The 24,705-nt window shown below is 48.7% G+C and overlaps 2 protein-coding genes across 3 annotated transcripts in view; one reads left to right on the top strand and one right to left on the bottom strand.

Annotated features, from left to right (window-relative positions):
• LOC147618882 (exosome complex component RRP45A-like) overlaps nucleotides 1-19,556 on the top strand; it is a 69,838-nt gene extending 50,282 nt beyond the window's left edge. For both annotated transcript variants that reach the window (XM_086773982.1, XM_086773981.1), the window contains 2 exons: nucleotides 18,643-18,959; nucleotides 19,058-19,556. In XM_086773982.1, coding sequence (XP_086630108.1) covers nucleotides 18,643-18,959; nucleotides 19,058-19,358 — 618 coding nt within the window. In that variant the 3' untranslated portion in view covers nucleotides 19,359-19,556. The remainder of the gene's footprint in view (nucleotides 1-18,642; nucleotides 18,960-19,057) is intronic.
• Nucleotides 10,210-12,367, bottom strand: LOC147618883 (uncharacterized). Its single transcript, XM_086773984.1, has 2 exons — nucleotides 11,536-12,367; nucleotides 10,210-10,710 (listed from the first exon to the last, which is right to left on the bottom strand). Exons 1-2 carry the CDS (start codon nucleotides 12,142-12,144, stop codon nucleotides 10,627-10,629), a joined length of 693 nt encoding a protein of 230 aa, XP_086630110.1. The 5' UTR covers nucleotides 12,145-12,367; the 3' UTR covers nucleotides 10,210-10,626.
• Nucleotides 19,557-24,705: the final 5,149 nt, after the last annotated feature.

Raw genomic sequence — 24,705 nt, 5'->3', positions numbered from 1 at the left:
GCCTGCAAAAACCATCCTGGGAGCGCGCTGCCAGACCTGCTGTGCCTGTGGGCAATCCCATAAGCAGTGCCGCTGCGACTCCTGTGCATGGCCGCACCGAGGGCAGGACGCTGGGTGTCTGCCAAAAGCTAGCCAGGCCCCCACAGCCAGTCCTCTATGCACTGTAAGCCAGAGAAAAAGCGTCACCTTCCGGGGCCGAAAGTTGGCCCAAAGGCGCTGCCAGAAGTCCCTAAGAAAGGCAGGGGAGAGCCCCTGTCGCCGCCAATGCTCGGCCGCCGCCGGGGTGCCCGCTATCCTGTGCCTCTGAATCCGCCGCCCCAGCCTCGCTGTGTACTGAAAAAAGGGGATGCCTGGGCTGGTAGGGGCCGAGTAGGGATCTCGCCAAAACCACTCACTTGGATCCCACTGAAGGCGAATAAGAGGCTTGCTGTCCCAAGCCCATAATCTCCAAGAACAGTCCTCCCCTATCGAGGCCGGTGAGGGGTCTACATGCCACTGTCTCTGATGAAAGCCGACCACCCGCACCCTCTGAAAAATACAACCCTGGAGCTCATCCAAATCTAGTCGTGTCCTCTGAAGCTGGCCACCCTCTCCCACCTCGAAAGTGAGTGGGGCGACTCTCTTTGTTGTGCCGCAGACCGCTAGAAGGATCTCATGCTGAGTAAAGACGCCCATCCACTGTGGATGTGATATGCAGCGGAAGTCTTTGTATTGGTTGATCCTGTCACACAATATGCTCACACCTCAATGACTTGATCTCGAGCCTATGCACTCCTCCCAAGGGCATGAGGAAGGGCTGCACACCTGAGGCTCAAAGAAGCAAAAGGTGGACTGTTCTACACACTGTTAGAATGCTGAAAACACATATGAATGCTGTGTTACCTTCACCAGATGACTGCTGAATGTGTTGATGATGCATAGAAGGCTGGACACTGATGCAAACAGCAGATTCAGGGCTGGAAACTGCTGTGGACTGAATCTTCAGGGCTGGAAACTGCTGTGGACAGAAACGCTGAAGAGTAGGGGTGCTGAGGAGCTGAAACGCAGACCTGTAGGGCTGCTGGACTGCAAAACACAGGTATCTGGAGCTGCTGGACAGAAACGCAGCACTGCTGCCCTGCTGAATCAGAAAACGCAGGAGAAAACAGGCTGAAATCTGGCGTAGAACTCTACTGTACTGTGGGCTGAACTATGGGCATGAACTGATGCTGAATCTGGGCTGATTAGAGGCTGAGGACAAACACCTAGGGCTGGACTGAAGCTATGGTTCTCAAGGGCTGGAGAAGAAAGCTTATGGGCACTAGGGCATGGATTAGTCTTATGCTGAGAGCAAGAGAGAGAGGAGAGCTCTTAGCACAATGAAGACTGAATGAGCAAAAGAGGCTCTAGGCAAGCCTATTTATACTAACTGGAGGTTGGTCATTTAATAAAGTTAATATTTATAAATGCCCAATAATGCAAATAATGATAAATAAATACTAATAAATATGGAAAAAATACCAGATAAATCCCAGTAAATTCCCTAAGGCTTTGGGGATGTTCTAAATGATGCACAGGCATATGTATGCATATTATGCAAGATGCAGAGTGCTTTCTGATGCAAACCCTAAGGCTTCTACTGACTCTACATGCATGAATGATTCTCTCCAAGTGGGTTAAGGGACTTGACTGACTGACTGACCCGCTATGGCTGAGGAATGACCTACGTAGCTCGTGCCTGACTTATCCTGGACTGAGGATGTACAATGGGGTCATGGCGTACGACAAAAATCATCCTATTGGGTTCTAAAACTGTACAAATGCTGCACTTCTGATGATGAGCCATCTTGTCACCATGCACTTAGTGCAGAGTGCATGTGACATTCCCTCCTGATTAGCTTGGCGGCAGGTTCATGGCTTCCAAGTAGTCCGCCAATAACTGGGGGTACTCCTGGAAGAACTCCTCGTCGAGCCATACGGCTTCGTGGGTGCCTCGATCTCGGAATTTCGTATAGAACTGACGAATCCGTCGACCGGAACCATGCTTCCATCGATGGAGAAGGATCTGCTCAGGCTCCATAACTTCTGCCTCGTCTACCACGTCTGGCTGCTGTTCATCTGAAACATCAAACACTTCTGGACCAACATATGGTTTTAGCCAAGAAACATGGAAAACATCATGCATTGTCCAACTGGCAGGCAACTTTAACTTCATTGAGACATCACTTATCTTCTTAACTATTGGAAAAGGGCCAAAACTACGGAAAGAAAGCTTGGGACAACGTTTGCCCACTTGTTTCAATCTCTGCTTCATGATACGCAAATAGACCCAATCCCCTTCCTTGAAGTGGACATCTCGTCTAGATTTATTTGTCTGTCTGCTATATGCTTCCTGAGCTTTGGTCAAGCGGTCTTTGACTGACTCAATAATCTCGGAAAATGCTTCCGTGGTTTTATTAGCCTCTAAAGATGGAGACACCATTCTCGTCAAAAGAGAAGAAAAACGGCGACCAAAGGCTGCTTCATATGGAGTCCGTCCGACACTGGATGAATGCGTGTCGTTCAAGATAGCTTGGACCAGCGGAAGATAGTGCTCCCATTTGGACTGCTGGTCATGACAGTATGACTTGAGGACATCAAAGGCCAATTGATTATAAATTTCTGTCTGGCCATCTGTCTGGGGATGGAATGCACTAGACAACTGCAACTTAGTTCCAAAGTTTTCAAATAATGCCCTCCAGAAATGCGAGGTAAACTTGGAATCTCTGTCTGATGTTATGGTGCTAGGCAAACCACAAATTGGATACCAATGCTTGAGAAACAGACGGGCTACGTCCTCGGCTGTGGCCGTATGCGTGCATGGGATGAGCATGCAGAACTTACTAAAGCGATCCACAATGGTAAAACACTGAGTGTTACGGGATCCAGTGGATGCTGGTAGAGGCCCTACAAAGTCCATAGATATGTCGATGAAAGGTCCGTCGGGGATAGGCAAAGGTTGAAGTAAACCTGCCTTCTTTGTATGGGGAACCTTGACTTTTTGACAAATCTTACAGGCTTGTACATGTGCATAGACATCACGCCTCATCTTTGGCCAATAAAAGGACCGTTCTAATTTCTCGAGGGTACTGTTGATACCCCTATGTCCTCCAACTAAGGAGTCATGGGCATCATGGAGAAGAGCGGAACGCTTTTCTCGAGTAACACAGAGACGGTTCTTGTAGAACAACCAACCGTTCTGTACTGAATAGTGGCCAGGCTCGGAAGTGAGGGCCAAACTATACTGAGTACCAAACTCAGGGGAGTCGACATATTGGTCTTTCATACTATCCAAGTCCTTCCCCGTGATTTCGAGAATGGTAGCTTCTTGAACTGCCTGGATGCTGGACTTTCGACTGAGAGCATCTGCTACTGGGTTATGCTTACCAGGGATGTATTCAATCATACCTCCAAACTGTTGGAAGATTTGACTCCACCTGGCCTGTCGATCACTCCACTGGGCACTTGGCATAGTCTGAAGCCACTTAAGTGCTTGGTGGTCTGTTTTCACTGTGAAAGCCTGTCCATAAAGAAAAGGCTTCCAATGTTTAAGCGCTGTGATCACACCCAAAAGCTCTTTGTCATATACCGAATAATTCTTTTCGGCGACATCCAACTTTCTGCTGTAATAAGCCACGGGTCTATTGTCCTGCTGGAGGACTGCACCTATGGCTACATTGCTGGCATCGGTGATGACCTCGAAAGGTTCGTCCCATGATGCTAACTTTAATACAGGTGCTTCTGAGGCAGCTTTCTGGAGTGCACGGAATGCATCAAGTGCCTTACCTGTAACTGAGACTTTCTGCTTGCGAGTCTTCACCTCCTTGAGCAAGTCGGTAAGAGGTGCTGCAAGGTTGGAAAACTGATGGACATGTGTGCTATAGGCCTGACAAAGACCTACGAATGAACGGATTTCTTGGGCGGTCTTAGGAATATCCCAATCTAAGATCTCTTGAACCTTTGAGGGGTCCAGTCTAATCCCATCGGAACCGATGATGTAGCCCAAATACTGAACTTCCTTAACACCAAAGATAGACTTTTTGGCATTTATGTAGAGCTGGTTATCTCGCAAAAGTTGCAAGACTTTCTCCACATCTTTCTCATGCTGCTCCGCAGTGGCTGAGAAGACTAGTATGTCATCAAGGAATATGAAAACACACTTCCCAATGTGGACTGCGAAAATCCTAGACATCATCTTATTGAACGTTGCGGGTGCATTTGTAAGCCCAAAAGACATGACTACGAACTCGTAGTGACCACGCTCTGTCCTGAAAGCTGTTTTTGGAATGTCAACTTCAAAAATGCGGACCTGATGGTAACCACTCTTGAGGTCGATTTTAGTGAAAAATTTAGCACCGTCTAAACGCTCCAAAATGTACTCTATCCTGGGCATAGGAAACTTATTCTTGATAGTGAGTTTGTTTAATGCCCTGTAGTCTACACAAAGGCGTGCAGACTTGTCCTTCTTTTGGACAAATAGGATAGGTGCAGCAAATGGGGAGGAAGAAGGCCGAATGAATCCGGCTCGGAGAAGCTCAGATAACTGCTTTTCCAACTCGCCCTCTAAAGTCTTGGAAAGACGATAGGGAAACCTGCTAGGAGGATCTGATCCAGGGACCAAATCAATGTGATGGTCCTCAAGGCGAGAGGGTGGGAGACTGGGTGGGAGATCGTCCCTAAGCATAATGTCCTGGTGTCTGGATAGGAGGTCTGCTAACTGAGGGACTAAAGATGTAATGGATGCTACTAATGAGGGAGGGGCTGCTTGAGCACGAACATAAAGGAGTGCTCCTTCTGCTCCCTTGCGGATAGCTCGTCTGGCCTGGAGATGTGAAATCAATGGGATGCCAAGAATGCTTCTATCCCCACGAATCATGACAGGCTCAGGAAAACCTTTACAAATAGTAAAAGTGTCCTGTCCCCAATCGGGAATAGGCTCATACTGACGGAACCACTGAATTCCTAAAATCATGTCACACCCTAACAGAGGGGAGACGATGAAATCTCGTTGAAATGAGGCCTTCTGAACTTCAAAGGCAAACTGCTGTGCCTTCTGGGAAATGTGGGTGCGAAGACCAGGTGTAAACCCGTCCACATCCAGATGATATGGGACTAAAGTGCAGTTCAATTTATTAGCCAACTGGGGAGAGATGGCGTCTTCAGAACTACCCATATCGAAAAGGACTACAAACTGTCGGCCCTGGGCAGAGCCATAAGCTCGGATAAGGCTCTTCTGAGCAGCATCGCTCTCACCCTCCTGCTTAGCATCAAATACCACGGATGGTATAGGATGCATGGAAGGTAAAAGTTGAACTGCATTTGAGGTAGTAGGCGGGGCTGGAGGAGCTGGGGAGGCTGTGGCAACTGTGGCAGAAGGAGCTTTGGCAGCTTGTGCCGCTTGCCATTTGTGGCAATCCTTCTTACCATGCCCTATAATATGACAGAAAAAACATCTATTTTCTGACTGGTACTTCTTTTGCTCCTCTGGAGGAAGATAACCTCCAGTAATGCCTGCTTTAGCCTTTTCATCAGGGGTTTTCTTAGGTTCTTTATCCTTTTTACCCCCTGAACTGGAGCTATTACTGCTGTCCTTCTTAGCATCTTTAGAAGATGCGTTACCTTTCCCTGTCTGTGCAGCTGATTGCTGCTGCTGGGGTTTGGTACTGGACTGAGATGTCTGCTTGGGCTTGCCCCCGTTGAGCTTCATTTCTTCGTTCTGAGCGAGAGTCAGAGCCCGGTCATATGTACTTGGTTCAAAGTTACGAACTGTGAACCGAATGTTGGAGTCCAATCCACGAATGAATTGCTCCATCTTGGCCTGCTCAGATAACCCTAACTGCTGTGCTAAAGTAATAACCTTACCGGAAAACTGAAGCACTGGGGAACCGTTCTGTCTGAGTCCATAGAACTCGTCTTTCAGACCGGTCATGTACTGGGGCGGGAGAAATCTGGTCTTCAGGTCATGGACAAAGATGTCCCAGTCAAAGGCTGTGACACCTGTGGCCTGGTCAGTATGAATACTAGACCAATGCTGCCACCAAGTGACTGCCTCACCAGTGAGATGGGGAGCCGCTAAGTGGACTTTGTCTTGTGGGTCTGTGATCCTAGCTAATGGAAAATGAGCATTAAATTGATGAACAAATTGATTAATTGAAGAATGATCACACTTACCATCATACTTGCTGAAATTCGGTTGACTGCGAATGATGGTGGTTGCTGATGCGGGCTGCTGGCTGGTGACACCTATGACTGGGGAGACTGAGGAGAGCTGCTAATACCTCAAGTGTATGGCCTCCTTTTCCCGTTGGTGTTCGAGCAACATACGTTCTCGATCAAGCTCACGTTGGTGTTCCCGAGCGGCGAGTTCAGCCTGACGCCGGTCTTCGTCGATCCTGCGTTGGGCTTCCTCATAGTCCCGTCTTTCTTCTTTTTCTCTTCTCCTTCGGGCCTCATCCTCTCTCCTTTGTTGTTCCATCTGAAAGAAGAGGGAGATGTAGTCGGGTGCTGCTGGAGGTGTAGAAGGACGTGCTGCTGCTGCCTCCAAGAGTTGGAGACGCTCCATGAGTAGCTGGTTCTGAGCTCTTAGAAGAGCTATGGTGTCTGCTGTAGGCGGAAGAGCAAGGTCTCCTTCGGGGGAGACGTCTTCCGGCTGATGAGTACTCTCTCTTGTAGACATGATGCTGAAGTCGGTGGTCGTGCCGGAACGCAATCTAACCATCCGAGGATGCCCCCACGCTAGGATACGGTGTGTGTGGACTATCTGAATCTGATACCAATGTGATATGCAGCGGAAGTCTTTGTATTGGTTGATCCTGTCACACAATATGCTCACACCGTCTTCTGTATCCTGAGTTTCGTGAGTTTAGCAATCCATTTCATTTACTTCAAACTTTAAAGAGTTGAGAGAGAGATATGAACACTGTACACCAGATTGGGTCCCGAATTACCCACTGAAGGGCCCCCTATCCCGATAACGAGATAGTATTTGCTTTATTACTTTAGAGAGAATGACTTTGGACTGTAGATAAGCCAAACGCAAGATCTCGGAGGATCGGAGTAGGGCTGATCTGTACACTGCTGTAGAAACACCTCAATGACTTGATCTCGAGCCTATGCACTCCTCCCAAGGGCATGAGGAAGGGCTGCACACCTGAGGCTCAAAGAAGCAAAAGGTGGACTGTTCTACACACTGTTAGAATGCTGAAAACACATATGAATGCTGTGTTACCTTCACCAGATGACTGCTGAATGTGTTGATGATGCATAGAAGGCTGGACACTGATGCAAACAGCAGATTCAGGGCTGGAAACTGCTGTGGACTGAATCTTCAGGGCTGGAAACTGCTGTGGACAGAAACGCTGAAGAGTAGGGGTGCTGAGGAGCTGAAACGCAGACCTGTAGGGCTGCTGGACTGCAAAACACAGGTATCTGGAGCTGCTGGACAGAAACGCAGCACTGCTGCCCTGCTGAATCAGAAAACGCAGGAGAAAACAGGCTGAAATCTGGCGTAGAACTCTACTGTACTGTGGGCTGAACTATGGGCATGAACTGATGCTGAATCTGGGCTGATTAGAGGCTGAGGACAAACACCTAGGGCTGGACTGAAGCTATGGTTCTCAAGGGCTGGAGAAGAAAGCTTATGGGCACTAGGGCATGGATTAGTCTTATGCTGAGAGCAAGAGAGAGAGGAGAGCTCTTAGCACAATGAAGACTGAATGAGCAAAAGAGGCTCTAGGCAAGCCTATTTATACTAACTGGAGCTTGGTCATTTAATAAAGTTAATATTTATAAATGCCCAATAATGCAAATAATGATAAATAAATACTAATAAATATGGGAAAAATACCAGATAAATCCCAGTAAATTCCCTAAGGCTTTGGGGATGTTCTAAATGATGCACAGGCATATGTATGCATATTATGCAAGATGCAGAGTGCTTTCTGATGCAAACCCTAAGGCTTCTACTGACTCTACATGCATGAATGATTCTCTCCAAGTGGGTTAAGGGACTTGACTGACTGACTGACCCGCTATGGCTGAGGAATGACCTACGTAGCTCGTGCCTGACTTATCCTGGACTGAGGATGTACAATGGGGTCACGGCGTACGACAAAAATCATCCTATTGGGTTCTAAAACTGTACAAATGCTGCACTTCTGATGATGAGCCATCTTGTCACCATGCACTTAGTGCAGAGTGCATGTGACAGTGGAGGTGGAGGGTCCTGTACTGGGGTCCGCCACTCCCGGGGGAGGGCCGCCTCAATGTCCTGTCTCATCAACTCTCTGCCCCTCATCCTGCTGAGTCTCCTCTCCTGAGCCTCTAGAGGCGGCTGCTGAAAACATATCCAGTCGTCCAGGGACTGGGCTGGGCCGGAGCTCAACGTGCCCCACGACACGTGAGACCGCGATCCAACCATATGACCACTGGGAAGTCGGATCAAGGGGTTCCAGATCAATGGCTGCCTCAGGCGCTCCTCATTGGTGCCCGGGGGAGTCTGGAAGAGTGACGGCCTCAGATGTGCCCAGGCCCTCAGAAGGCTAGCTGCAAAACGCTCCTCGAAGCCAAGGCCCACTCCTCTGGATCGCTGCTCTGTAAAGATCCACCTGATGCTGGGGGTCCAGGGGCCGCTAAGAGAAGGAGTGCGGCTGAGAATCCTGGAAACAAGAAACTCCTTCCACGGCTCAACGCCTGGTAGGAGGCCACAAACTACCAACTTGCCAAGCAAAGCTCGGCTTTGGCAAATAGGATCAACAATCCCCAGGCCGCCTCTCTCCCTCGGCTGAGTGATCACAGCCCATGCCACCTTGGCCCTGGCGGGCCGCCTGTCGCCACCGGACCAAAGAAAGTTCCTGATGAGCCTCTGCACCTGGCCAATGCACGCCCGAGAGAAGGCCCAGCAAGAAGTGATGTACCACATGGTAGCAAGCAGAACCTGGTTGGCCACAACCACTCGGCCAGCCAAAGATAAACGAGCAGTACTCCAATATAGAAGCTTCTTCCGAATGCTCAGAAGAAGGGGGGCTATCTGCTGCTCCGGAGATATGTCAATGCCCACATAGCATCCCAAATAGCGCACTGTAGTGCCGGGGGGCAGCCACTGAAAACCATCAACTGGCCTCCAAGTCGGGGGGGGCATAGAACTGACCCACAACCCACACGACTTGTGCCAGTTGATCAAAGCGCCCGAAGCTCTGCAAAACCTGTCCATGGTTGAGGCGAAGCGGCGGAGGTTCTCCTCTCCTCCCTGAAGATAGACAGCAGTGTCATCCGCAAACTCCGAGTCTAGGAGCTCCTCCGAGGTGCGGATGGGGAGCTGGAGGCCCCGCAAACCTGTATCCTGTGCCGTCAAAAAAGTGCTCATGGCCTCCGCCACAAAAAGAAAAAGAAAGGGCGCCAAGGGGCACCCGTGCCGCATCGAGCGCGAGAGCTGGAACCTCTCTCCGCGCACGCCCTGTATCAGCACCTGGCTATGAGCCGATGTGTAGAGTGCAGAGACCCCACGGATCCACTGAGGGGGGAAGCCCATCCTCTCCATAGTGCCTTCCAAGAAGGCCCAGTCCACCCGATCATATGCCTTCTCGAAGTCGAGAAGGAGCAGTGCCAGATCCTCCTGCCGAAATCTAGCCAAAGCCGTAGCCTCCCAAAAAGAGAAGATGTTATCCAAGATGCTCCTATCCTGGATGAAGCCTGTCTGCGTGGAGTGGATGATGTCCGGAAGGTGAGGCTGAAGCCGCCTGCTGATCGCCTTAGCTAGGACCTTATAGGCCGTGCCTAGCAAGGTGATCGGTCTCCACTGTCTAATCTCCAGTCTGTCTCCTCCCTCTTTGGGGATCAAGTGAATCAACCCCTCTGCCATGCTGTCCGGCATGTCTCCCGACTCCATAATCTCCTAGAATGCCAATCTGAAGCCCCTATGTAAGAGACCCCAGTACCTCTGGAAGAAAGCCACTGAGAGGCCGTCCTCTCCTGGGCATTTGCCCCGAGGAAGTGCCTGAAGAGCCTCCTCCAGTTCTGTATCCGAGAAGGGGGAGAGAAGGGAGTGCTGCAAATGGGCCAGCACAACCGGTCTCGTGAAGCTCCAGACTGCCTCCCGAGCCTCTCTCACCCTGTCGTCTGCTGGCTCAGCAGAGAGCAGATCCCTGTAAAAATTTGTGGCTATCGCCCGAACCCTGGGGGGATCCACCACAACCTGGCCATCAGCCTGCCGAAGACGCCTGAGACCCTCTCGCCTGAAGCGAGGCCCTGTCGCCTCAAAGAAATCTCGAGTCACTCTGTCTCTAGCCTGTGTCCAAAAAGAAGCCCGAGCATGGAATCGGAACTCCACCCTCCTCTCCTCGATGGATCTGATCTCTGTGCGAGCTGACTCCATCTGCTCTGAGATCCAAGGGCTCGTAGGATCCCTCTCCTGGAGTCTCTGAAGGGACGCTAGACTCCTCCGCAGGCTCCTCTCCTGCTCTCTGAAGGCCTCCAGACGGTCCAGGGCAGCCTGTCTGAGCATCCTATTGATCTCCTGCAAGCCCCTGGCAAGATCGCTGGCTGCCGATCCTCTCCTGAACTGCAGCTCCTGCCAGACCTGCTCAACTCTGGTCGCAATCTCGGGCTCCTCTATGAGACAATCTGGAATCCGGACGCTCTGGCCTCGCTCTCCTCTCGTAGGGTCCTCGATCTGGAGAAGCACTGGAAAGCGGTCTGAAAACGAGGAGCCTGCAAGTATGCCCACAGTGCCACCTCTATCACAAGCCCACTCATCAATGTAAAACTTGTCGATGCGGGAAAGGTTAACTCCTGTGGCCCGTCTATCCGAGCGCGAGAAAGATAAACTCCCTTGCAACCTGCCAAACTCCGAGAGAGTCCACGGATCCTGGCCTCTCACCTGCAGCACTAGTTCCTCCCAGGCAGCGAGCTCCGGCCCATGAATGGTCTCGTGGTGGCTGGCCCCCATCCTGTCCTCTGCATCCTCCAGCATGTTGCAATCCCCCCCTAGGCACCAATGGTCTGCCATGGGGAGGGACTGCCTAATGGTGCTCCAGAACTCGGCTCTCCCGGTCGCCCCATTAGGGGCGTAGAAGTTGAGGAAGCCAATGCGGTCTTCCCCAACCCGAAGGATGATCCACTGCGCTCGACCCTGGACCAGAGTGCCAGAATCCACAACCTCGGATAGAAGCTGCTCGCTGACTGAGATGCATACTCCACCATGGTTCCCCTGGGAGCCATATGCCGGTGACCAAAAAGTGTGACTCCTGCTTGGCAAGATCTTCCCGCAGGTGCGGGTACGCTCGGCAGAAAGGTGGTGTTCCTGGATGAAAAGGATATCTATGGGTCCTCCAACGAGAGCCCTCTGGATCTCTTGGCGAAGTCTGCCCCGACCAATGTAGCAACGATGTCCACCGAGACCTTGGATGTTCCATGAGAGGATCCTCATGGATGAGCTATGGCAAGTGAAGCAGCCGCCACTGGCTCACCCCTCTCAGCCGGCCTGGATGATCTGCCCTCCACTCTGTGAGTCTTGGGCACCGGCTTGGAGGGAGAATAGTCACTGTCTGTCCGGGTGCGGAGTCTCTCCAAAAAGAGGGTGACCTGTCTCTGTGTCCAGCCCCACTCCGCCTTCGCCCTGTCCAGGGCATAGGCGTGAGACCAATCCTCTGCATATATGTATCTAAAGGTAGGCTGCACCCTCGGGGCGGCATGGAGGAGAATCAGTAGCACCGCCTCAACTGAGGTGTGGACCGGATCCGCCCGCCAATCTCCTATACCAAACAAGCTCATGCGGGCTGAGTGTAATCGGGTCTGCAATAGGTCCGTGAGCCCCAAGTCACTGAAGTGGTGAGAAAACTCCAGTATCTGATCACGCAAAACTTCCTCTACAGAGTTGCAATCCCATGTTGTGTCTGGGGCAACACTGAGAGGAAAGGAGAAGGCCACCATGCTGCTCACCACTGAAGGAGAACGAGAGGGATGGCACACCACGCAAACTCGCAAGGGCGCGACCAGTGTCTCGAACGGGCCAGCATCCAGCTGGAGGCACCTGAAAAAACCGTAATCCACTGGGAGCCCCATCACTTGCAGGGCCCCCCCAGGGGAGGCTGGAGGGAACTCTGTGGCGGACGAAGCTAGGATCGCCATCTCCACCGGCCCGAAGTGGCGGTGGAACAGCCGCTGGACTGAACTCTGGCCTACCCAGCTGCGCTGCCCCGGGGCAGTGGGTGGTCTGGCGAAGTATCCTGGAGAGGCCGAGGGAGGGATGGGGGCTCGCGGAGAGGAGGGGGGAGAGCGAGGAGAGGATGGAGAGGCATCTGCCAGAGGATAGGTGTCAGGGGGGGCCGCCGGGGGAGGCGGGAGGGGGGGGGCTGGGGGGGAGAGGTGGGGTGGAAGGAGTGCTCTCCGGGTGAGGGGAAGAGGAGCCGGGGGTCGCAGAGTGCGGCCCGGGATCCTCAGGAATCTGCTCCATGGAGGGGGCGGGGTCCCCCGCGGGGGGAGGCGGGAGCGGGGTCTCCACGTGGGGGGCTCCACCGGCGGCCTCAACGGGCACTGAGTCTGAATCCTCGTCCATCAGGGTAGGACCTGCTGGCCGCCTATCCCTGACTGGAGCATAGGTGCGGGTAGGTGCCTGGACGCCAGCCGGAGTCGCCTGTCCGCCAGCCTGTGCTGCCTGCTGGCGTCTGCGACGGTCCCTGCGGGCCGGGCGTTTCCGCCGGCGAACCTCCTGCCATCCGCCAGCCTCCTGGGTCTGCGCAGCATCCTCCGCCGGGGCCTGCTCGTCAGATGATGGCGCCTGCTGAGACGAGCCAGGGATGTCCGGTCTTTGAGGTGGATGGCCACCCCTCTGGTCTCCTGTAGGGGGTCCAGAGGCGGCAGAGCGTGAAGGATGAACCCCCTTGCGGGGACAGGCACGTGCGAGATGGCCCATCTCCCGACAGGTGTAGCACTGGCCGGGGAGGCCCGAATACTCCACGCGCTGTATCAAATGTCCTCCAGAAAGACAAGGAAGGAGGATCGTCTTCGGGAGGGACTCCGGTGACGGAACCACAACACGAATGGCCGGGAGTCCTGCTGCCCAAGCTATCACTGAAGCCGCTGTCTGAGGCGTCTCCACCACCTGCCCGAACGCCTTGCCAATGGATGACAAGAGGGGCAAGTACTCCCTACGGAGTCCAGGAAAGCAGATAGTGATGGGAAAACCTGGCGCGCCTGCTAGCGGGTCAGAAGCGGGGTCGAAACCGTGAGTCCATCGCGCCAAGAACGCCCGGGATGAGCGGAGGGCAATGGGGCTCCAAGCCAGCACCATCTGAGCTGCCTGGGGGGACTCGAAATCCACCTGGTAGTAGCCACGTCCCAAAAAATCGACGCTGACGATCTTGGCAGGCACGCCAACGAGGCTGCCTTGCAGAAGGTCGCGAAGCTCTCTCCGCATCGGACGGCTACCCACTATCTTGCAGACCAAGGAGGAGGCCTCAAGAGCGGATACTGTGGAAACAAACAACTGATGATCTGCAGCTGTGAACTCCAGACGGAGACCGGAATCGGCAGGGGTAGTCGGAGCGGCTTCCATGGAGTCCTCCAGAGGGAAAAGGCCAGAAACTGGGGTCACCAACGGGAGGGACACAGCCCTACGAGGAAACGGAGAGGCAGAAGGTTAGAGGATAGCGGGGGCGGGGCGGGGGGGGGAGGGGGGAGCTGAGGCGGGGGAGCTTGCGGAGGGGGGAGGGGCGAGACGGAAGGCGGGGGGGGGAGAGCCGCGCAGCGGAGGAGAAGGCGGGGGGGGAGAAGAGATGGCGGGGGAGAGAAGCGAGGCGGAGGATAAGGCGTGGGGGGTAGAGACGGCGGAGGAAGAGATGGCGGGGGAAGGAAGCGAGGAAGGAGGCGGGGGGGGGGGAGAGAAGGCGGGGGAGGATGCGAGGAAGGAGGCGGGGGAGGATGCGAGGAAGAAGACGGGGGAGCGATGGCGGGGGAGGATGCGAGGCAGAAGGCGGGGGAGAGATGGCGAGGAATGGTGCGAGGAAGGAGGCGGGGGAGAGGACGGAGGAGAAGGCGGGGGACAGGCGGGGGGGAGAGAGGGGGGCACGACGGCGAGAAGCAGCGGGAGGGGGAGAGGCGGAGCTCGCAGGAGCAGATCAGCCGCCCAAAAGCCTGTTAAAAGTGTAGTGCGCCATTATGTGGCTATTGTACTTCACATCATTATCTGAATACACATAAAGAGTCGTGTTCTCTCTCTGCTTCTCCACGCCTGTGTTTGCAGCACCTCCAAACCCTAACCCTAACAGTCCAAGGCCTTCATTGCTTACAAGAGTGCTTGAAAACAAAGGCTAGCAAACTAGTCAACATATAGTGTCTGGGGTTGGCATGGATGTAGGTCAGCCACATTGGCCAAGCCACGGCTTGGTCCAAAATGACCAACCGACCATATCATCTGACTGGGACCATATTAGACTACAACAAGATTCCGTAAGGACTTTGTGTAGCTTCCACGCCCATCTGAGACCGTCTGGACTCTCAAATAGGTCCAATAACCCAAGAATAGTGTATCCTCCGTTTGTTATCCAGTGCTCACTAATGCGGTCACATAGCTTGCACAAGCAAGCATCCTATTTGGCACTTCGAATAGTGTATCCTCCGTTTGTTGTCCAGTGCTCACTAATGTGGTCACATAGCTTGCACAAGCAAGCATCCTACTTGGCACTTCACCAAGTAGGATGCTTGCTTGTGCAAGCTATGTGACCACATTAGTGAGCACTGGACAACAAACGGAGGATACACTATTCTTGGGTTGTTGGACCTCTTTGAGAGTCCATACGGTCTCAGATGGGCGTGGAAGCTGCGGTGCCAAGTAGGATGCTTGCTTGTGCAAGCTATGTGACTGTTTGGACCCTCAAACGGGCCCCGCAACCCGAGAATAGTGTATCCTCGGTTTATTGTTTAGTAGTCACTAACATGGTCACAAAGCCTACACAAGCATTCATCCTACTTTGGAGAGTGCCAAGTCTACATAAGCTGTCTCCTAGCTGTCTAGCCACATTCGGCCACCATCCAGGGTCTAACCTGGAACTCCGTGCGGCACCCAGGTGCTCCCCACACAATGGCTACTCATTGTATAGGGGGCAGAGCACATCCATCACCAGCAGTAACAACATGAGGGTGGAGCATTGAGCAAATTCTTTTTCAATAGTTCTCTTACCATACACATTACCCTATAAATGGGGTCTAGAAGATCATGCATGGCTTGATAGATGCCCTTCGAGTTTACAAGGGGCCCAGTTCCTAGACACCTTGGACTTGCAGTGTTCTTGGCTCTGACCTACGAGCAATGTGACCATTGTAGGTCCTAAAACTGGAATCAAACTAGAAGCCGTCTCCACCTTTGCTATTATTTATTGACCCATGGCCAATATAGACCTCATCCTGCTAGCACAATTTGAGAACATATGGTTGGCCAATGGAATGAGGCCCACAGTTTTGGATGAACGAAAATGGATGAACGTGGAACCTTAGGCAAAAAGGCCACTGAATGGCTACCACAATGTGATCAGAATCATTTCCTCACATATGGTAACCTCAAAGAAGCTTTTTTACTCAGGTTTCATACGGATAAAATATCTTCCCAGCTGCTGGATTAGCTGCACAATCTACAACAAAAGCCTATTACTTGTAAAAGACTATGCTATTAAGTTTCGCACACTTAGGAGCCAACAGATGGTGCCTTAAGCATATGCTTATAGCATCTCTACAAAGGTCTTATTCATCCTCGTGTTTGTGTGACAGACAGAGTTGGAAAAGGTTGGCTGACAAGTTGGAATGCAAACATTTCAATGGGGTTGACAACAACGGCTCCTCCGCAAAAACGTGAGAACGGGGTTGGGACCTTAGTACTTACCAATGCCAAGTTTTGACAACTATGATTTCAATACATATGTATATACAAGCATCCTGAGATTATTATAGGTCTACCAAATCCCAACAAAACAAATGCTACTTTAGAATTCCCTAAGAATTAAGAACTTAAGCATATGTACCTACGCTTAGCTTAAATTTCCTTGTTAGAATACACCTGAGATGACTAGTCAACACTTTATGGCATAGTCGCATTGTCTTGGACATAAGCTTCATTGAAGGCTAGTATATGTGCCCCAATGGAGGTCAATAAACATTGGTTTTACTCAACTACTAGTTTATGGACCCTTGGATGTGTTAGCATTCATGGTGCGAGGATGGAGCATGTGCAAAGAGAGATGGAGGTTCAAGCCGTGACAAGTTGGTGCACAGGGTAGTCTCTTTCGACAACATTTCCATGCCAATGCCGATGGAGATTTTGTAGCGGAAGGCAACGATACCCTAACGCAGAAGCTCAGACCTTCCAGTGCACTGCAAAAGCTCCAATTTGATGTAGGAGGCTTGATTTTGAAAAAAAAGGCTCACACAAACTTCTCTCTCACACACACAATTTCCCTCCCTCAAGCCCTAAATTTCTGCAAAAGCTCTAAATTTCTGCAAAAGCCCTAAATTAGTAGCTTCAATTTGATGGGCTGGTGCTGGGCAACTTCATACAGTGGCCAGCAGCGAGCAGAAAGCTGGTGTCTTGGACTGAATGCTGGTCCTCTGATGGAGGAGTTACTGGACAACTTTGTGATGTGCGTTTTATGCTTGTGTTTTGCTGGACTGCCCTTGTAGGAGTTGCATTTTCCACCAAGTGAGCATCAGACGCTTGCGTTTAGGTTATCTTTAAACCTTATAATCAGCCTACTTTTCCTAATGCCTTAGGTTCCCTAGCCCCTTGATTAGGCCGATTAACCCTACGGTTAGCATTAGATACATAATAGAAACTTAGCAAGAGGGAGTTTCCAAGGTTATCCAAGAGCATCGAAGACAAGTGGTGGCACCGGAGACCGTTTTCCCAATTATGGAGTGTATATTGGTGGAAGATCTTGAGGAAGTACCGATGTCGGTGGCAGTCGAGTCAAAGCCAGCACATGTTTCATTCTCTAAAGACCAATAGTTGCCCAAGATGGAGATGCCGGAGCTCGAGGATTTCACTAAATCTTGTATGGAGGAGGATGAGTCGAGTCAAAGCTAGCACAGGTTTTATTCTCTAAAGATCAATAGTTGTTCAAGATGGAGATGCCGGAGCTCAAGGATTTCACTAAATCTTGTATGCAGGATGATGAGATAAGCATGGCATCAAGTGAGAAATTATGGAGAACTTAGGAAATTTGAATAATTCAGATGAGATTGGGGTTGAAAGTATGAAATTGGGTTTTATAAATTGGGGAAAAGTGATAAATTGAAGAAATTGTAGGAAATTTCAACAATTGGGTGTTAAATTAGGTGCAATTAGGCTTCAGTATCAAATTGGGATTTTAGAAAGTGAGAAATTGAAGAGCCAACGAAACACTTTTAGGAAATTTCAACAGTCGGGTGAAATTAGATGAAATTTACCAAGAAGTCGAATTGGGGAAAAACGGTGTTTCGACCATTGAGGTTGAGAGTATGAAATTGGGATTTATAAATTGGGAAAAAGTGAGAAATTGATGAACTAGTGGAATACTGGTAAGAAATTTTAACAATTGGGTGTGAAAATAGGTGCAATTACCAAGAAGTCAAATTTGGGACTTACACATGGTCACAAGAAACGTTTCGTCTATTTCATCATTTCGTCATTAGGGGTTTTTAAAGAAAATTAATATAAAGAGGAAGAAGAAGAGGTGGAGAACAAATTTTTAAAATAAAAAAATCAAATACATGAGAAATGGCTATTGGGACCGTTAGATAGTTTGAAGCGTAGTAGCTGAGATGGTCTTGCTGCACATTGGCATATCGATTGAGAGTGTTTCGTTTCGTTTCAAAACGTTTTGTCTGTTTTGTGTTTGTAGGGACAAAATGGATTTTCATACGACCTCACATGGGATCATTGCTTCAATAGTGTAGATATAGTGCTCAATATGTTTATCGAGTTAACTTCAGCTTCCCATCTTGAAAGATAATAAAAGATTTGGATTTGGCTTGCTACATATGAATTGTTCAGATAATTTTGATTATGCAAAAGAGACAACCGAGGCAGGGAGAAATCAGGAACTTGACTCTTGGTATACTGAAAGTGGAAATGCAAAGGAATCGGCGAAGCATCCTTTGTGGGAACAAAAATCTAGAGATGCTAGCTAAAATCCATGAACCTTGTTATTGTAAACACAATCTTCAGAACAAGGAGGCATGGAAAAGATATGTTAACGTGGTGGTGGAGCACAATAAGCTGTAGGGTGCAATTATTGAAGGAGGTGGTGTGCACAGCAGGATGGGGTGGGGGCATGGTTCTTCATAGGCAGGTGATGTTTGCACCTTAGGCTTGACTTGTGGGAAGAAGTTGGAATGTCTTGGAGCAAAGCATTGGGTGACCTCATCTAGAATGGGGGAATCTTGTAAGCTCTAGCAACTTCTTCAAGAAGTTGTATTTCAATAGTTAGACATGGCTAACAGTTTTCTAGTAATAGTCATCGCTAGTTTCCCATTATTGACTGGGTCAAGTTTTTGGTCAGTTTTTATAAACGAGTGATCTGTATGATTCAAATGCATTGGAATGGTAGGTTGTCAAGTTCATAAAATTCATGTGATGTCTGTTCATGTATGTGTTTGCAGGCTGAAGCTCATGAGTTAGAAAGAGCACAAAGGAAGATCAGAAGGCATAGGAATATCTCCAGGGTGGAGGATGTGACAGTAAAGAAAGATGATCAAATGAGAGATACCATGCTAGAAAAAGTAGTTACAAGTGATCTGGGCACCTTAGACGATGATGATTCAAGCAGCAACGACAGTGATGATGATTCAAACAGTGACAAGGAGAAGATTTATGATTCTTTCAGGTCTGGCAGAGTTGTAAAGCGGGAGGTTAAGAGAACTGTAAGGCTTGAGAGGCGCCCGGGAAATTCCTTGTTTCAAGGTGCAGTTCCACAGAGGTATGTTTCACAGCTGATCTTCTCAGACAAGCTGTAGACCAAACCAAGGCTCCTGGCATTAAGAGTCCTGTACATAGCTAACTGTGAAGTGTTTGCAGGGAAGATGATAAAATACCGTCCTTAGGAATTTCAACAAGGCTATCCGCAGCAAGTGCTTTCGGTGAGCTCCAATGGTCCATTGGTGGGCAGGACCAATACAGGAAAATGGCGTCAGCATCGGAGGTTGAGACGAGTCTAGTTTCTCAGAAAATGGGGAGAGTAGGCATCCAGGCATCAAGAGAGGAAGGAAATACAGAGAGGGATGCACCATCTGCCATGAAGAGCAGGCCCCTCAGTTTACTTGATGCTGTAAAAAGGAACAATTTAAAGAAAAAGGAGGCAGGTGGCCCAAAAGCCTGACCCTTTGGGATGTGTGGTTCTGCTTGTGTTTACTCAGTATGCCTCACTCACTACTGAATGTCCTTAATGTGGCCATAAGGTTGCAACTTCTGCTTCCTGGTCTTTCCTCACCACAAGTAGTACATCTGGGCACACAACCCACTGTACAGTTTTGATAAATTTAAAGCAATATTATGAATACTCCGTTTTTTGCTGAAAGCAGGCTCATTTTGTTTATGAGGGGAAAATCTTGTTGTAGTCTTCGATTCTCTAACTTTCTTGTTTGCGAGATTCTCTTCTCTATGGTACCTCTTACCTTGGGCCAGAGCCTGCTGTAATTGAAGTCCAACCTCTACAGAAGCGCTGTGCATATCACACCAGATATCACCCCTGTAAAGGGCATTGCTCATTGTGGGCTAGTTATCTTATTATAAGAATAAGTTACTAAGGTTGATCAGGTGCACTTTACATATGTCCCACTTTTGCTTTGATAATTAGATAATGCTAGTAATATTGGAGCCTTGACCTTTAGGCAAACAAGTACTTAAAAAGAGAAGAATTTCTTTTGAGGGAGCTTGTCTTTGTTGACTAGTGGGCTCATCATGTGTTCTCCTCCTCGTGGATGGAGTACAGGTGTAACATACCCATCTTCACTAATAAAGAAATGTCCATGTAATAGATAAATTTATGAGTTTTTATGGTATAAAAATCAATGATTTTATTAAATGAGTCATTTCTACTTAGAATCTTTAAATTCTGAGCCCAAATTTAGAATCTGCGCGCGATTTTACCCTAATATAGGATTTTACAGCATCCAAAACGGACACCGGATCAAGCTTATACACAAATTTCAGTCATTTTTAGTTAAAAAGCGACGACCTTTAAACCTTAATAAATGCACGACCGGGCGTCCGATTGATGAACGGTCTGCACCCCAACGACCCGGAGAACATCTCGGACAAAAAAAAAAATTTCCTTTCTCCCCGAGGCAATCTGGCACGCAAATCGAGGTCGACGTCCCAAATTTAGGGACCTCGCTCTAAAATTTGGACCGTACATACTTACCAGGGTGCCCGTACGATGGCCGCACAAGAACCAAAGGACGGTCGTCCACTGTGTGGTCCACACGTAGCTACGTGGACACCCATGCTGTCCTTGATCAGATAAGGTACATGCGTACCACTCCTTTTCTTGTTAACCGACACCGTATCTTTCCCCTTGAGCCATGTAGGCCATTGATCTACAGCCTTTGTTGGTACACCGTCCTTTTGTCCTTGCTTTGCGTAGCGCCCATACTCGTACCCCACAGTTATATAAACCCTCGGGGTGCTCCATGGACAACAGGCATTTCTGCGTAGCTTATGCTCTGATGTGTCGGCGTTCGTACCGCCGTCTGTCTCTGTACAGTGTACTTGTTATAGTACAGTCACCCCTCTCCACATCCCCTCATTTGTCACTTTTCAGATAAGGTAATTTTTCTCTATTTCCCTCTTGCTAGGAGGTAGTGTCCTTAACTCTTCTCCGCCCCCCTCCCCCTCCCCCCCCTCCCTCTCCCAATTTGCGTGGACTTTAGCAAGAGGTTTTAGCCTTGGAGAGGGTTCATGCGTTGTGGTCTTTTGCTCATACGGTGAGCAAACAATCTCAGAATTGAGATCTGACTGGAGCGTTTCGACCGCGACAGCAAGCCCTACAAGACGACGTCCAAGATGGTCCCTTCTCGGAAACGTCAGAATATTACCTCGAGAGGAGCGCGCAACGAGATTAGAGAAGATGCTCCCGATGCGGCTCCAATTCTCCCTTTACAAGCTCCTCAAGGAAATGATGGCCAAGTTAGCTTGGTTATCTTTTAAAGAAGAGTTTTTTTTAAGTATAAGTGTTAATAAATGTGTATCTTTTCTTTTTTAAAATAATGACATAAAATTGTATGAAGTTACGAATTGAGTGATGTTGTATTCAATGAATTGCATTGAAATTGTTATCTTTAAAGAGTGGAAGTTTTTCCTGGCTTCGACGCCAACTCCGTTCCGTGCTTGTGTAGCCGGGCGACGTCGTTATAGCAAAGCCCGGGAATGGCCCAAGGTATCCCTCATACCATTGGGAGAATAAGGTTCGTCGATTGAGGTGAGAGATTATGATGTTGTCTAGTTCTGAGGGCCCAGGCTAGTGTGGTGAAAAGCCCACCCTAGTGTGCAGACATCCCTCTGAGAGCCTCTGAGAGACGGGAGGATCGAGCGATGGAGCCTAAGAGGGTGACAGGCCAGCTTGAGTTCTCACGACGATAAGGTGTATGGTCTCGTAGGGTTTTGCCCAGCATGTAGAGGTTGGAAGGTCGAATTCTAGATCATCGGCAGTATAAAGGAAAAGAATAAGAGAGCCGGTTTGACTTGTATGGAATTGATTCATGTATAAACTTTTTTTATAAATCTTATCTTTGGCATTATTGTATCGTAGAAAAAGACTGTTTTAACAAATCTTGTGAAAGGGCCTTAATTAAGGAACATGTTTATTTATGTCAAACAGTGGTGTAGGATTAATTAGAAAATAAATTGACGCGAGTAGGGTGGAAAGTGGGAGGATGGAATCCCCCGATGGCACCATCCTGCGGACGGGTGGATCCGATTTGTCGGGTAGCTTTCCAACAGATTAAGTGAAAGCCCTACGCTAGATAAATAGGTTCTTGGACAACTCTATTCTAGAAGACTAGGCCAGCGGCTGTGCCTTGCATGGATGAGGAAAAAAGCGTTGCCTCTAGAAATCAAGTCTAGTAGTTGCCCAATTTATGATCAATTACTCTATGGGTGATTTGATTTTTAGAAGATCACGCTCTCCCTGCGGGATAGGACTAAGTCTTACGTATGAATCGTATCCTTGAATCTCTACATGGTCAAGGTATCGATGAATAGGAAATTTTTTCCAAGTTAAGACTTAGTGGGCTATCTTAAGTGTTTCCCCTATTTTAGAAGGGGGAACCTTACAATTGGTATCAAAGCCGATCTTAGCTCCTAGGATTTGCCATTTAAGGACTGTTTTGCAATGAATGTTTTACCTAACATAATGCTAATTAATAAAAACATCCTACTAAAAAAACAAGTTGAATTGATGTTTGAATGATTGTAGGAAGAGGAAGATGCTTACTCGAAGTTTCTAGTTTTTCAATGCATCCTCGAGACTGCTAGTCACTCCTCAAATTTCGAGTTCTGTGACACCATGGTGCAGATACTAGAGAAGATGTCCCTCCCTCATTTCTCTCGTATTGAAAGAGGATGGGGTAGAGATTTCTAGAGTTGTGGGCCGAGATATTTCTTCATCCGAGCAGATCGAATTGGGAATCTTACCATCGACCTAAAGCGGATTCGTTGGATTGAAAAGTTGAAGATGATCCATTTATTTTGGTTCGGTACTCCCAGGGCCGACACCTCTGTGACTATAGATGGGATTCGCATACCTCAGGATCGCTGGGTGTATGACCAAGTGATGCAAGTCTTACCTGCTGACAATAGTGTCCAAAGCTACAACTTGGACGGGCGTCCGTAATGGTGTGACAGAGTATTTATGGCGATTTTCGCTTCAAGAGCATGTGGTAGCAAGTTAGGATGAAGTCCTAAGTGGTGTACTTCATGGATATATTATGAGAGTAGTCTCATTGTAATAGCATTAGGTCTCTTCTGAGCCTAAATTGCCTGGTCGGCCACAGTTTAAGTGAGTTTGAACACTTATGGCCATGTATATAAGTGAATATCTCTCATAATACAACATACTCTCCCATTGTGATTGAGTCTTGCTCTTGCTAATCTCTCTCCCTAATGCATGCTAGTGAGTGTGTGTGAGTGAAGTGAGATGAGAGGAGGGACGAGTACCCGTAGTGCAACGCGGCGGTGTGACAACACTCGGACAGGAGGCGCGGTGGAAATGCTTCTCACGGAGTTGTAGAGCTTGGAGACCTCAAGGGTTACGAGCTCGGCCATTGGAAAGATCCTCATCTCACGACAGTTGCGGTTCACCAGGTAATCTCTTGTTGGATGTGTTTCAAGGGAGGTTAGGGTGAGCCATAACAACATCATTTTGGACACCCCTTCCATACTTTTAGAAGAACTCTCGACAAGATACAAGCCAGATGGAATCATTACAGATTTAAGCTGGGGAGACAGGGATTTTAAGCCTTAAATGTCCTGAGGACGGCGGAACATACATCAAGTAGGGGAGGATGTTAACCCCACTTTGGGCTCCCTACTACACATGGGAGTACCCCAATAAGTACTATGTAAATGGAAAAAATGACACTCAAATAGTTGTTAATATTATGAGAAAAGCTAGCAAATGACTAAGCTTAGTAGGTTAAGGTTAAGTTCTAGCACCCGTGTGAATATGTATATAAGTGAATAAGGACCAGTTATATATATGTGAATTTCTCATAATGAAAAATCACAATCCCTCTTTGTGCCAATTGAGTTACACATGTATATTTGCTCTATCTTGTTGAGAAAGAGAGATAAGAGTAGAGTATGTGATTCTTGGTGCTGTCCTTTTCTCATTATGTGAGAGTAAGTAAGAGTGAGAGAGGTAAGCCCTGGGAATTGAATATCTTGGTAATTCACCTTCAGCATTAGAATGCCCTTCCATATAGTCTTTTAGGTCTCGGTGCATTTCAGGTAGGTATGCAAAGATGGAAGCTACATCATCATCTTCACAAGGTAAGTGCGCTTCTAATATGGATCTGTAATGAGGTGTAGCGACACCACCTTTAGATTTTCTATATCTTATAATCCCAATTGATGACTAGCTTACAACATCGTATGTAGATTCTTCTTTTGACTCTTTCTTGTCAAAAAATTGGTTTTGCTAAATAGTTCCTAAGGGAAATTGCACATCCTCTTCTATTTTGTGTTTAAGTTTCTTTTATAAATTTAACATTATGTGGTTCAATTACAACAGGTGATCCAATTAGACATTGACTGCTTATTATGTTTCTCATGTGCTCCAAGGATGTGGTTCTCAACCTAAGGTGATAAGGTAGGTTTTGGTGCATGGGTGGGGATATTAGGGGCACTTCTTGGATCATCATGTTCTCATCACTTGTCCATATGTGATGAGAACGAACTGTCTTTTGAACACTTGTTGCACATGTGGGTTTTGTGGTTTTATGGGTAGCTTTTGAGGTGGATGCTTCAACATTGTGTGTGGCCTTCACCTCTTTGGACCCATCATTTGCATGGTGCTTTTCCTTGTGTAGAGGTACCTAACCTCTTCAATTTTTGTATCTTTAGTTCTTTTGGGTTTAGGAGCTAGTCCTTTTTGGTGGTTTTCTATTTTAAAACATTCTTCTCCACCCATTGTGTAGAGTCATTTGTTGCTGGCTTTTTTCCTTTGC

Source organism: Cibotium barometz, chromosome 34 (genome assembly GCF_041138505.1).
Source record: "Cibotium barometz isolate CiBa-2024 chromosome 34, ASM4113850v1, whole genome shotgun sequence".
Taxonomy (NCBI): domain Eukaryota; kingdom Viridiplantae; phylum Streptophyta; class Polypodiopsida; order Cyatheales; family Cibotiaceae; genus Cibotium; species Cibotium barometz.
Note: the sequence above shows the minus strand (reverse complement) of the source record. Positions and strands in the feature narration are given on the sequence as shown.